This window comes from Ambystoma mexicanum, chromosome 6q (assembly GCF_040938575.1).
Source record: "Ambystoma mexicanum isolate Mex_15411 chromosome 6q, UKY_AmexF1_1, whole genome shotgun sequence".
NCBI lineage: Eukaryota > Metazoa > Chordata > Amphibia > Caudata > Ambystomatidae > Ambystoma > Ambystoma mexicanum.
The window spans coordinates 268,896,241-268,909,553 of NC_090937.1; the positions used below are offsets into that span (position 1 = coordinate 268,896,241).

The 13,313-nt window shown below is 42.7% G+C and overlaps 1 protein-coding gene across 1 annotated transcript in view; it reads right to left on the bottom strand.

Annotated features, from left to right (window-relative positions):
• The window catches only part of RRH (retinal pigment epithelium-derived rhodopsin homolog), a 409,764-nt gene that overhangs the window by 17,569 nt on the left and 378,882 nt on the right, over positions 1 to 13,313 (bottom strand). Inside the window, exon 5 of the mRNA XM_069630737.1 lies at positions 12,869 to 13,040. Within this exon, the coding sequence (XP_069486838.1) occupies positions 12,869 to 13,040 (172 nt within the window). The remainder of the gene's footprint in view (positions 1 to 12,868; positions 13,041 to 13,313) is intronic.

Here is a 13,313-nt window from a genome sequence, read left to right on the forward strand (position 1 = left end):
TGGTTGATCCCATGGTGATTGAAACTACTAATACCAGAAGGCCATAGGAGAGCCGCCAAGAAAGGTCAAAGTGGTATACAGGTGTCTAGCAAAATCAAAAGTCTTTGACCAACAAACCTTTGAGAATGCAAGGGAACTGAATCCTGCATCAAGAGAAAGCAAAAGAAAATGTAAAGTGGCAAGAGTAAACCCAACGGAGGGAGGCAAATGGTCGAAAAGGATCTGAGTCCATAAGAGGGAGATCCCGAGGTGAGAATCCATGACCTCAACGACACGTGAATGCAATCAAAAAGTCATTTTGAATATAAGCCGGAGTGAACCCGATGGGAGGATGGCTGATATTTGAGACATGTCTTCAACCAGAAGAGGGGGACCAAGGGGTTAAGAATCTTCATCTCAAGTGTAAATCCGAAAGGAACTTTTGGTTATAATTGAAACTATCAGGCCCTCGGAAGCAAGACGGACAACCACGAAGGTTCTGATAATAAGAAATGTTTGTCAGTCTAAGCCCGGAAGAGGGGATCTAAGGGTGAAAAGCCATCATCCAACGTACTTTTTAAAGGAACTCTTTGTTTGTTATTTTTGGAGGCTATCAGCTCTTCGGAGGCAAGAGACTTTTTGTTGCAAAGACACTTAACCCCAAAGATCCTGATAATCAAAGCTGGAACTGTTGTCTCGTGCTGAGAAAGCTTGAGTGTGTGCTGTGCTCAGGGGTCCCACCGTGTCCCATGCTGAAAACGCGGAGAAGGGCAGACCCCAGGCTACCACATTCTGACTTATCATTTGTGAACACTTCTTTCTATCTTGTGTATCCTCTCCCACACACTTTTTGGTATTTAGTTGTAAGGATTGGCAGTAGGTTTTATTAGTCTAGTCCCTTTTATTTTGACAAGACGCCACTATGGCTGCCTTATTTTGATTTGATTTTTGTAGCTTGCTCACATCTTAGATTTAGGTTTAGATTAGGTGTTTTCCCACCCTACCTATACAGTTTAATAAACACCCTTGAACTGTGTTCACTTGTGTCTGTCTATTCTTGATACCATACCTTCCTTACAGTAGTCACTGCTCTAAAGTCCCCAAGACAACTTAGGTTTGATTATGTGCCTTTCAGGCACATAGGATCCACTTGCTCGTACTGTTACATGCCCAACAAGTCCTCTCCCAAAGTGTAGCTGTCACTTTTCCTTACCCACTTCTACTCTCTTCCCTCCAGCTCCACCCATCATCTCTCTCTCTCCTGACACTTCATTTTCTTTCCCTCCGATGTTCCTCTCTCTACTGTCTGCCCTCAGTCTCCAGTCTTACTCCTTACTACTCTCTCTCCCTTTTATACTTCTTCTACTACTCTCCGCTCTCCACACTACAACTGCTACCATCACCGAATTACAACTACTACCCTCTCCACACTGACTTTACTCACTCTACCCACACCTCCCTCTATCACCCTACTTTCACTTCCCCAGTGACCTTTCTTTCACTTTCTGCTCTCCCACTACTACTCTCACTCACACCTTTCACTCACTGAAATGCCAATGCCACTCACTTGCACCAACCAACACCTCAACTTGCACACTCCTCCAATAAGTCTCCTCCATGCTTCACTGCACCATCTTTCCTCCATCTGCTCTCTTGGTCCTTTTGCCGCTCCCTTGACCTCACCTCAACAACCCCCACTTTCCTGTTTCCTGTTTTCTCTTTTATTATCCACCTCCCCCCTTCATTGGCTACCTTCCTGTGCTGGTTCCCGGGCCAAGCGATGACTGCCCTTTTCCCATTTGGAGGTGTTGCAATCATCAAAACATTTAAAAGGGGGCTTAAGCCCCACCCTTTTTTAGGTAAGCAAGTCTGCGGGTCTCTCACAATGGCAGCCCACCAATATGGGAACCAGCATATGCTATGTCGCGGCCACCGCATAGGCAAGTGAAATATTCTTCGGCTCGCAAACCCTGCTGGGTGCTCACCGCCCCATCTCACCCCTGCTCTATCTTTGCATGTGGGCTGATTTGCTGTTCTCTCCTACTCTTAGTTGTTTAGCGTTCTCTTTCCTGGGCTGTCTAGTGATTGTGCTGCTGTTAAGGCTGACAACCTCATCGTTTCTAGGAGACAAAGACACTCGCTGGAATCAGTCTCTGCAGGCTTAGGGTGATAGACAGTAGGTTCCATGTCATTTCATCGCAAGGTTTTTTTCTGTGATTTTTTTTTTTAATGAAAAAACCCATCAATTTTTTGTACAATTATAATTTTTTTATGTATTCCAAAACACCCACACCCCATATATATCATTTTTGAGCCCCCACCCCCTAAATAATTTGATGGGTTTTTTCATTAAAAAATGTGCGGTAAAATAACCTGCAAAAAACTTTCCACGATGAAAGGACGTTGTACCAGACAGTGGTACTGTTGCTGTGTAACCAGCCACAATGGGATGGACTGTCCCTGGCGTCAACCATGGTAAGCCTCCCACCCCAGGCTGAGAGCGGTTCTTAGCCCCACCAGAGCGGACAGATCTCTGGTCCTGTCACAGTGGCTATTTTGCATATACATTGACATTTTACCCGATATGGCTAAGAATGGAACCGGTGGAGAATGGTAATTATTCTAGTAGTGATATGTTTGGTATCCTCTCACTCTTCCACAAGTTGTGGTGATGCTGCTACCACAATAAACTCTGGTAATTTGATTGAAGGCACTTTTATTTATTGTTACACCAGCATTGCCCCAATATGTCTGCAAGTTGCGTGAACATAGCGTCCTACAAGCGGCAGAAAGGTCGTTGCAGGGGAGTGCAGTAGCTTCGCTCCTATCTCCTTGACGCCTGTCATCATTATGCTGCACCCTTGTGTGCATGCACTTCCGTTCCTGATCTCGCGGGAGGTGCCATGAGATCAAAACACACCAGCGCAGGGAGGGGTGCTTCCAAACCCTTGGGATGTCCGGTGCAGCTCCAGGCATACCGCATTGGCTGAGAGTGAAGGCACAGTAAGAGGCCTGCCCCACTGCCCCCTTCTCCCAACAGATGGCAGAAAGCAGGGCAGAAAGGATCTTCGAGCCATTATTGGCAACCGACTGGTGCACCTGCATTGTTCATGGGACATCCATAGCAGAATCCGACAGCAGGAGACAGTTCTCTGAAAAGTGCTGAACACTCTTCCACCTGCTGGACATCATTGGGGTGATAAAGGGTAGATGTCTCCAATGTCTCGGGGGAGGTGGTGGGGTTATCTGTTAAATACTGCACTCCCACACAGGGGGGTCTGTGGAATACAGACTACTCCTTGCCAAATATAGCCTGCAGGCTCTGCATGAAGAAGGCAGACCAAGCAGGACCCATGCTGGAGTCTGTCATATAGAAAAGGTGAGTTTTGTAATGAAGTTGCAGCATACAGGTATGTGAGGATGATAGGAGGCTCAGTATACAGCGGGCAGCGGATCCATGTTTCCAGCATGTCTATCCCAACGGACACAGACAGAATTGTAAACGGCATTCATGCCACATTCCACTAGCACACATTCACCCAACGATCAAGCATGGTACTACAGTACGGTCCATACACTGTTAGCAAGCAAAGAATTTTTATTTTATGTTTTAATTGTGTAAAGAACGCAAACTGTGAAAAAACACGTATTTACATTATATGATATGATGTCACATGTTCCCTGCCGGGAAAAGGGGGTGTTTTGGGGGTCGGAGCTTGCAAATGATGGAGGCTGGGAAGTCTGTAAAGGATGAGGGATAAGGGCTGGAAGAATTAATGTTGAGGTATTGCTGGGACACTGCGTAGGTTCCAAGTTACAAAGAGGCCTATTGGGTTTGTTGATTCTTTCACACGCCATATTAGACTTTAACACAGAAGAGAAAGGATCCTTTGAATTAATTCAGTGCTAGCCAAGTCACTCTCTTACCCTATTCGGAAAGGGTGTACCGTCCCAGTAGATGCCCCCTCTCCCTAGAGGATGGTGATGGGCCGCCTATCTAAGAAAGGGGAAAGCCAGAGAGATCAGTTCTATCTACTCCTAGCACTTTGTTATTACAAGAAACCAAGTGGAAAAGCCAAAAGGACAACCAGACATTTTGATCTAATCGTGATCTTAAAAACAATAGATAGGAGTCTATTGACTTTATTCCCGACATGTGTGTGTAATATGGTTAAACGGACAGCGGTCGACCGGTTTCAGTGGTATAGGGTCCTTTCTCCGCCTTGTTCAGGACCACAGACCCCCAGGATGTGGAGCCTCACAATACTTTTGAGGAGTGTCACTTATTCTGACACGTGTGGAAATTGGTAAGTGACTTAACATTTCTGTAGAGGAGACATAAACAAAGAAAAATACACATTTGTCTCTTGTAATTTCACTAACGGACAACAGAGCTGAAGGAAACATGGCTCCTCTTATTCAAGAAGTGGGACGTGGGACCTCGCCCTGTGGTTGCTTCCCATGGGTCTAAATTCCAGCTGGGAAAGGTTTATACTAACTGTTGAACGCCATTACTCACCTAAGAATACAGAGGTGCTGGTTAGGACGACGGATCACTTGCACAGTAAGTGTATCTGTGGGAGCTGGTACAAGCACTTCAGGAGCAATTGGCACCATTCAGGAGACCCATCGGGTGCTGGTGCCAATTGCACTTCTCAACAGGAAAAAGCCATCCATTTCGATTTAGTCTATTATACCTGTCACAATGTCATCACATGATGGGTGTCAAGTACATTTGGCGGGGTAGCAGGCCCCATCTTTGCACAGGAATCTGTATCCAATCGTGGTATTACTGTGTTTCCTTCTTAAGCGTACCCATGCAGACTGCAGTGTCATATTACATGCAACAAATGAATATAGTCCTTAATAACACATTGGCCCTAGATGACAATGGGTTTGGATCGTTATCGCATTCCTTAGATACATCTAGTGCGTTCAGGGGCAGGTTTTAATCACGTGACATGTAACGAGTGCACTTAAAGTGATTGCGAACGCCATCTTTAAAGTGGAATCTGCATAGAGTCTTAAAATGACTGTGTTACCTTTTTTGTGCCTGTCCAGACTACATCATCGCATTACGGACAACAAATCGATATTATCACTAGAACCGCATTAAAAACCTCAATTGCAAGGGGTCATTGCATTGCCGTGGGCACGTGCTAGCACATTGGGAGGTGACCCTATCATATCCTAGTATACAGAATGATGAAACTGTTATTAGATGGGACCATTTCAAGAGCCATTTATGATACTGCAAAATATTGCCAGGAATGCCCTCATTAAAGGAATGGTTCGCCCAAAATTTTTTATTTCAAAAATAGATAGGCAATATAAAAAAAGATTGCCATTTTTTTTTCAAAGTCCCTATGTAACATTTTTAGCAATTCAAGCTCAAAGATAGCACATGGGGGCATCCATTTTGTGAAATGGATGCCCGCCGAAGTGCTCGCTTTGGCTTTTGCGGCACTAATTTTGGGCGAACCATTCCTTTAAGGCCAATTTGAACAGTTCTCAGTCTGAAAATCCACCTTTGTTCTATATGTAGCAATGCGTTGTTAATATTGCCACCACCCCCACGGGTAACTTTATTTGTTCTAGAATGGTCCACTTAAAATTAGTTCCAGCATGCTGTTGTGGCTACACCATTGGGACAGTGAGGATTTTTTGTTTGAATACATGACTTGTGTTCGATGATCCTTTTTTTTTTTTAATGGTGGCTAGTCATACCAATGTATCGTTGTCCGCATAGACAAGCGATCAAGTGTATTACATTTCTTGAGTTACAATTGGTAAAGGTTTTTTGGAGCCACAGGGTTTTCCAACCAAAATCAATGGATATACTCTGTTGAGTTTGATGGATCCATGCAACCATTTAGAGAAAAAAAATGGTGAATACCAAAATATTGAATTTCTCTTTTCTTTCACCCCATTTCAACCCATATATATATATATATATGTGGTCCTGGTGCTTCCCCTTAGGGTTTGAGGTTATGTTTGATTCCGCACTGCTTTAATTTAGGGGCACCCCCCCTTTTTTTGGGTTTATTATATAGATTATTCTATAGGGCTCATTTGAGTACGTATTCTTTCTCCCTACCCCTAGTACAGCAGAGGATATATTTTTGTTTTTAGAAATGTGATGTATTGTTTTTCATCATACCTTCTTCTAATTTTGTTTCATGAAAGTGCGCCTAGGTTTCATACATAATTGGGTATCCTTTATCCAGTCTCTGTTTTGTTATCCCCTTTCTTTTCTTCCCTTTTTATATATCTCTTTTGCACCTAACAAATGATTTTTTGAATTGTAGACCCACAATTATTATATGCTGTGCAAGTATGTTGCTTTCCACTATGCTGACTGTGTGAAATATTTTTAAAGATTGAATCTCTGGTTTAATGTGTATATTGAAATTAATTTTTTGCTATTTTGCACAAGTTGAATGTTTACGGGCACTATGCACTTTACATTAGGCACTTGGCACTTTACGCAAGACATGCACTTGGCACTTTACAGCAACAAGGCAACTAGCACTTTAGTGATCAGGACTAGTTCATTAGGAACCATGCTTTAAGGTTGGTGTAGTCCTATAATTTTGCATAGGGCAATACACCCAACTCTATTAAGTCACACAGCATATGTTTAATTGAGAATTGCATGTAACATTGTTTGTGTATTTCTTTGCCTACAATGAAATATAATAATGGGTCTTTCTAGCAAGACATTAAGCTATGGCAGTAAAATGACATATACACATGGGGTGTTGAATGAGCATATATCTTGGAGGTTGCTACTAACAGTTATGTAAGCGAAACGAGAATTATTATATGCATTTTGGGTTCTAACATGCTCTTAATATGTTTTTTCTCCCATTTGGAACGTGACGCACTAAGCGCTAATTATCCATTTGGTTATGTAAATTATATTATGTGAGATGCTCGATAACTGTCCATTTCGGTTTAACGACTGAGCAAGAGTTAATTATGCATGTTTTATCGCTGAGAAAGTGAATTCATATACTATGTAGCATTTGAAATGTGCTCCAACAGTCACTGAGCTTCTTTATACATTCAAAGATGTCTGCCACTGAAATGCAATTCAACCACAGTGTTTGAAAGGGATACTTTCTATCTGATACAGAGATCAAAGAGACTAAGTACCCTTTTTAAAGTCACCTTGTTTATGTTTGCACTTTCTAACGTGATCAAGCGATCTGTGTACCGTGAAACGCGTCGTTTTCTGGTCCTTTTTCCTTACCATGCTGATATAAAGAATAAAGCATTGTCAGTCTGGATTAACATTGGTGTGTTTTTACCTCTTTGTAGAGAGCTACTCAGGCATTCTCTACTGTTCTTGGGAGTGCATTTCCGCTGACTTTTTTCCCGGTTCGATCCAGGATCTGGGAATTGGTTTTTTCTTCAAATATATATATATATATATATATATATATATATATTTGGGGGAGACCCCACGCAGCACCCCAGTCAACTCCACATTTTGTATTAACTTTACCCCAACCCCCACATATATATCCAGCAAAATATGTAATCCGAAATTCAGTATTTTGTGATTCGCAGTGATTGTCTACGATATTTTGGGGTTATACTGAGTTTGATCACATACAGTGCAGGAACCACATGGGCTATGTCCACTGGCCCGTGATGAGCCAATAATGTCAATTGGTCAAGTCCAATGGACCAGAGACCCTGGTATGAATGGAATAAGGAATCTCACAAATGTTGCCTCTTTTTCACAGCAAATCTTGGAAGACCAGTTTAGTTAAAGCCGCCATTGAGCAGTGGCCATATTTTTACTACCTCCTTTTTTTATTTAAAAAAACAGCAGAGAGTAACTCAAAACTGCTGTGATTTTCTCATTAGGTTCTCTACATTTAGTATGTTATTGAAGGGTAATCTCCCGGGGTATGTTTCTTGCTCTTTTATAAGACTGCTTCAATAGTTTTCTTGGATACCCACTTGTCAGTAGTTTTGAGGTGAGAAGTTGTGACTGAGCGTCATATTCTGCACAGCTCGGACAGTTCCTACGATACCTAAGATATTGACTGAATGGTAGCTTCTTACGGAGGTGCAAAGGATGTTAACTGGTATAAAGCAATAGTGAATTATCCCGGTATTGAAGTCTTTTACTTACCTGGGAGTCTGTCTAAACACCAGCACTCGCGATGCCCCAAGACTGGAGTCTTTAAGAAGGAAGGCACAAAATCTGGCTGGACAAGGGAGAATACTCCTCAAAAGATATTGTGGATTTTCCATGATCCCACTGATTTCATTTTACAAGCTGAAAGTGACGCTCATCTTAACCTATGGGACAGAAACGTCATTTACCTTCAAAGCTGAAAATTGGCCAATAATCGAAGGGATTTTTTGGAAGAATGTACTTTGTTTACCGAAGAGCACTCCAATACTGGCGATCCGCATGGAAATGGGCCTTACCTCCCTAAAAGCGATAGTGTGCTGGAAGACCCTTTCTTTTTTCTGAAAATGTCTAGAAGAACAACCAAAGGGTGGCTTTGCAATGTTAAAAAAGGCCCTAAATGAAAGGACCGAGAATACTCTGACGGACTGGGAATCGATTTGCAAAGACATACAATTCAATCTGGGCGAATGTGAGCAAACTCTCCTCTCAAATCCGGACAAGATAAAAAAAAGTTGTACATGCAGGATTGTATCCTTACGCAGGAGGAAAGATCAAGGTACAAACTCTATGGGAAATCATTTGAGGAACCACAAAGTTTAAACACCTTGCCGAAACACCTGCAACTCTTCCCGAACTGGTTCTTTAGAGACCAGTTCTTGAGGTTGCGACTCAATCTATTCCCCACCAGGGAAATACTACGGGCGAGAAAAACTGAAGGAGGATCGACAACATGTAGACTATATCAAGACGGCCTAGTAACTGAAACTATGAAACATCTGGTTATGATCTGCCCATCCATTAAGGACCAGAGACTAAAACCAATGACTGAGATAACCATCAAATATGGCCGCAGATCAGCGATGGAGAATCCTTTTGGCCGGAGAAAAGGTCCCTAAAACGCTGGCATTGGTCAAGCTTCTAACCACAATCTTTATTGGATTGCACCTGACTGAACGCTTGCTGCTGATGGACGTTGCTTTGGATTCTCCCCCTTTCCTCTTCGTTTACCCACACCTTTTACTTGTTTTCTTTCATTTTCTCTACCCTTACCCTAAAATCTTTTTAATTGGAACAAATTGAATGGCTAAAGGTTGTCTATAATGTAAAACCATGTAAAGCCCATAACATTTTTTTTAAAAAAAGTGAATTATGGTCTGTAGGTTTATGATACACTGTAGTATGTAAAGCTCAATGTTTTATTTTCTTCAGAAGATCCAGAAACTGTATGGCACTATTACTGATGTTTTTAGTGAACTTGAGGTATCTATTCTTGGTATTTATCCAGGTATGGAACTCAGTTAGGGAAGATGTCATCGATATACCGAGTCCACAGAAGAATGTGGCCTTTAAAGGGATTATTCAAATCAATATGTTCTTTTTCAAACTCTGCAACGTTTAGGTTTGTGAAACCTGGGGCGAAAGTTGCTGCAAATGCAGTGCCGGATGCCTGTTAAAAAAAATTGGTCTTCAAAGACAAAATATTATTTTGTTATGGCCAACTTTGCGAGTTGCAGGATGAACTGATTGGGAATACCTAGATCCTGTAACTGTTCCTCTAGCACCTTTGGAATCGCCATCAGTGTTTCCATCTGTGGGATCCTCGTGTACAATGATTCAATATTAAATGTGACCAATAATTGGGTGTTGTCATCGAATGGTAGTTCATTCACTAAGTTTAGCATAACTGTCAAATATTTTACATATGATTTGATTGTTGGTACTTCTTCTTTGAGAAAAAAGTCTACAAATTGGGATAATAGTTACAAAAGAGATCCTTTCCCCAACACAATCGGGCGGCCTGGAAGTGGATTCTTGGCCTTAAGGATCTTTGGTAAAGCGTAAAACGAAGGGGTCCTGGGATACTTAGGTGTAAGAATTCAGCTTCTTTTGTGCTGATGAACCCATCTTCAAGAGCCTCTTCCACTTATGGATCAATAAGCTTACGAAGGGGCTGGGTGGGGTCACATGGTAGTGGTGTATAGCTAGTCCCGTCATTCAGCAGAGTTTTCAGCATCTTTAAATAGTCGTTGGTATTCATGATCACCACATCCCCACCCTTGTCGGCTGGTTTTATAGTGATCTCCGTGTTATTCGACAGACTATTGATGGCTGCCCCGTCCTCCCTGGTACAGTTGTTAAATGGCATTTTCCTTTGAGACTCACATTTTTCAAGGCTTTTGAACAATTACTTCTCAAAGGTAATGGACTCCGGGGAAATGCTGGTTGTGGGCAGGTAAAAAGTGGATGGATTATGCAACCCTGTGGTGTCTGTGGTAGTATTGTCATTCAACATGGCAACATGTTGTTTCAATCATATTTTCCTAAATAGTTGGGAAAGTTCAACTCTGATTCGAAAGGTGTCATGCATCACAGTGGAAAATAAGGACAACCCCTTTTGTAACACTCCAAGTTCTTCTGCTGTGAATTGATCCAAAAGGTTCATCACTAGTAATTCTGCACTGGCAGGCCGGTCACGTCTCAGGAAGCTCTATTATGGCCAGGTTCACCCCTGTTAAAGGCCCTATTTGGTTGGGGCTGGGTCACATGGAGAGAATGGGAATGATGGTGAGTTGAGTACACTGGTGGCCACAGGGACAGTTTAGCAGAGGCTTTTGGGTTGGGTTTTGCAATGACTCGTCATAGGTTAGGCATTCTTCCTGCTTGGGCCATTGTTTATGGCACTGGTAGAGCCGGCGCAGAAGGGAAGAGTTGGGGGGCCACAGTGGGCAGAGTATGGTGAGAAGAGGTGGACCTAGTGACATCCCTCCAATCCTCAGAGACATACAGGAGACAGGTGAGATTAGGTAGGAAGTGGAGCCTTGATTTGAAACTGAACCATAGAAGCCCACAGGGTAGAGGGGTATAAATGGGTAATGAGCATCCACGATGGAACCACTTGGGCTTCATAAAAAGAGTGAGATTGTGCAGGTTATCAAACCATGAGCAAGAGAAAGTAGGTGGCCAGAGAAGGAATGGGAAGGAAGAGGAGCCAGTAGGATCTCAGCAAATTCCCCAACAAGAGGGTCGAATTAGGAAGAGGAGAAAAGATAACTAGACGAATAGAGGAAAGAATTAACAGGCAGTAAACTTGCTTACAAAAAGCAAATAGAAGTGCGACTGAAGTTCAGAGGAGACGCAATTAAACAGAGATGTGAGGGGAGACCACATAGAAGATACAAAGGGAAGAAATACAGGAAGGGGGCATAGGAAAAGAGGAAGATAGAGAAAAATGGCCAGAACAATGACTGAGAGGACAGCGACAGATGGAAGAAAAGATATATCATCATGGAGAAGACAAAAAAACAAGAAGAAAAGAATGGTCAAAGAATGTGGCAGAAAGGGACAGAATAGGAAAGAGATGAATACAGTCGTTGGGAAAGTAGGGAAGAGCAGAAATGTACAAGAAGAACCACCTGCAGGTTATGAGGAGGACCAGGGAAAGAGACAGGATAATAGAAAATGACAGGCGATAGAAAGTGGATGGAGCTGTGAAAGAAAGATACAAGAAATATTGTGGAGAAACACAAGGTGACGGAGGGACGAGAAGGTGAGATTAAAGGTGAGGTGACAAAGTAAAAGGAAAAGCAGACCCAAGGCGGGCAGAGCTCAGTAGTTCTGGGTAAAGAGGAAGAAGGGAAAAAAGATTCCAAGCACTACTGGAAGGCAGAAAGAAAGGCCCAGAGAACAAATGAGGCAGATGGAGCAGAGTGGAAAGGATCTCCGAATAATAAGAAGTTGTTGAGCCTTTGAGCCGACCGAGAAGGACAGCCAAGTAGGGTCGGGAAGAAAGATTGTGGTCTTGGTGAAGACCGAGAATGAAAGAGGGGAAACCCTGGTCAAAAGAGGGCACGGAAAGACACATTTCTGGCGAAAGGAAGACTCAAGTTTCAAACAGGGACAAGACTAAGGGAAAAAGACTGGTAACCTGACCAAAGGCAGGGTGGAGACCCAGAAGAGTGAAGGTGGAGCTAAGGAAACGTTAAGGAAAGAGAAGTTGGGGTCCCGACCAAGGAACCATTAAAGTGAAATCCCAGGTGGTTCTTTGGCCCTCACCCAGGGAGCATACCAAGGAGAAGACTGGCCATGGCTCTATTCAAGAGAGAAGGCAAGAACCATGTAGCAACCAGCAAATAGTGTGGAGAACACTTAGAACCACACAGAGAAAAGGCCACCATCCCGACAAAATAAATAAAACAAATGTGTTATTTGCAAGGGCCTTGTTTCAGTGGACACTAGCTTGTTTCACTATTGCTTTAAAGGTCAACATCCGCTGTCTTTTGATTGAAATTACCCAAACATGACAACATTTGGCAAAAAAGAAAATCAGTCAAAACAGGTTAAACAACAATGTGAAACATTGGATGAGAATATATCAAATGTTTAGGTCTATAGGAAACGTGTCCAGCAGCTTTTCACACAAACAGCAGGCCGTTTTTGCGGTAGTATTTTCTTCAAATGAGGTGTTCGTTCAGAAATTTCACAAACATTTGGAAAATAGTGTATCGCGCATGCCTTTTCGTGTCATCTATATTGCTTCTGTATGGGCCAAGTGGAAGACCCCATAGAGTTGCACTGCAGGCAATGGCGATGCGCTTGAATGTCAGAGAGGGGAATATTAATTTCAGAAAAGATGTGCGATCTTCGGGATTATTAAAATATAGTAGACGTCATAACCTCTGTCTAACTGAATAACAGAAAACCATTTTTTTTTTAAAATACAGATGGGTTGCATACCTTTGTAACGTCAAGTTGGTCTGACCAATCCATATTGAGGCTCTGTAGGCTGCTGCCATTGGTGGTGTACTGCTTCAAAGCCTTAGAAACCTTGTAATAACAGTAAAACATGACTGCCAAGGGCCCGAGAAAATTAACAGCAACCACGCTCATTGTATAGGAGACAAAGGACCTGTGGAAACAAAAAGCATATCACCACCATGTTACCAAACATTGAATAGGCAGATTCACAATGGGGCACCTTTTCAGCCATAGAAAAATATCGCCTACATGACAATGGAAATGGTATCAAGACTCCAATTGGAGCCCCTCTTCCATTTCCATGCTGGCCAGCAGATATGAGAGGAGCGGTGTTGCAGCACCACAGCACTGCTCCTCTCATATCCAAATTATTCAGGTAGGTGGAAGGGGAGAGGTGGGGGAGGAGCGAGAAGCGCAGATGGCA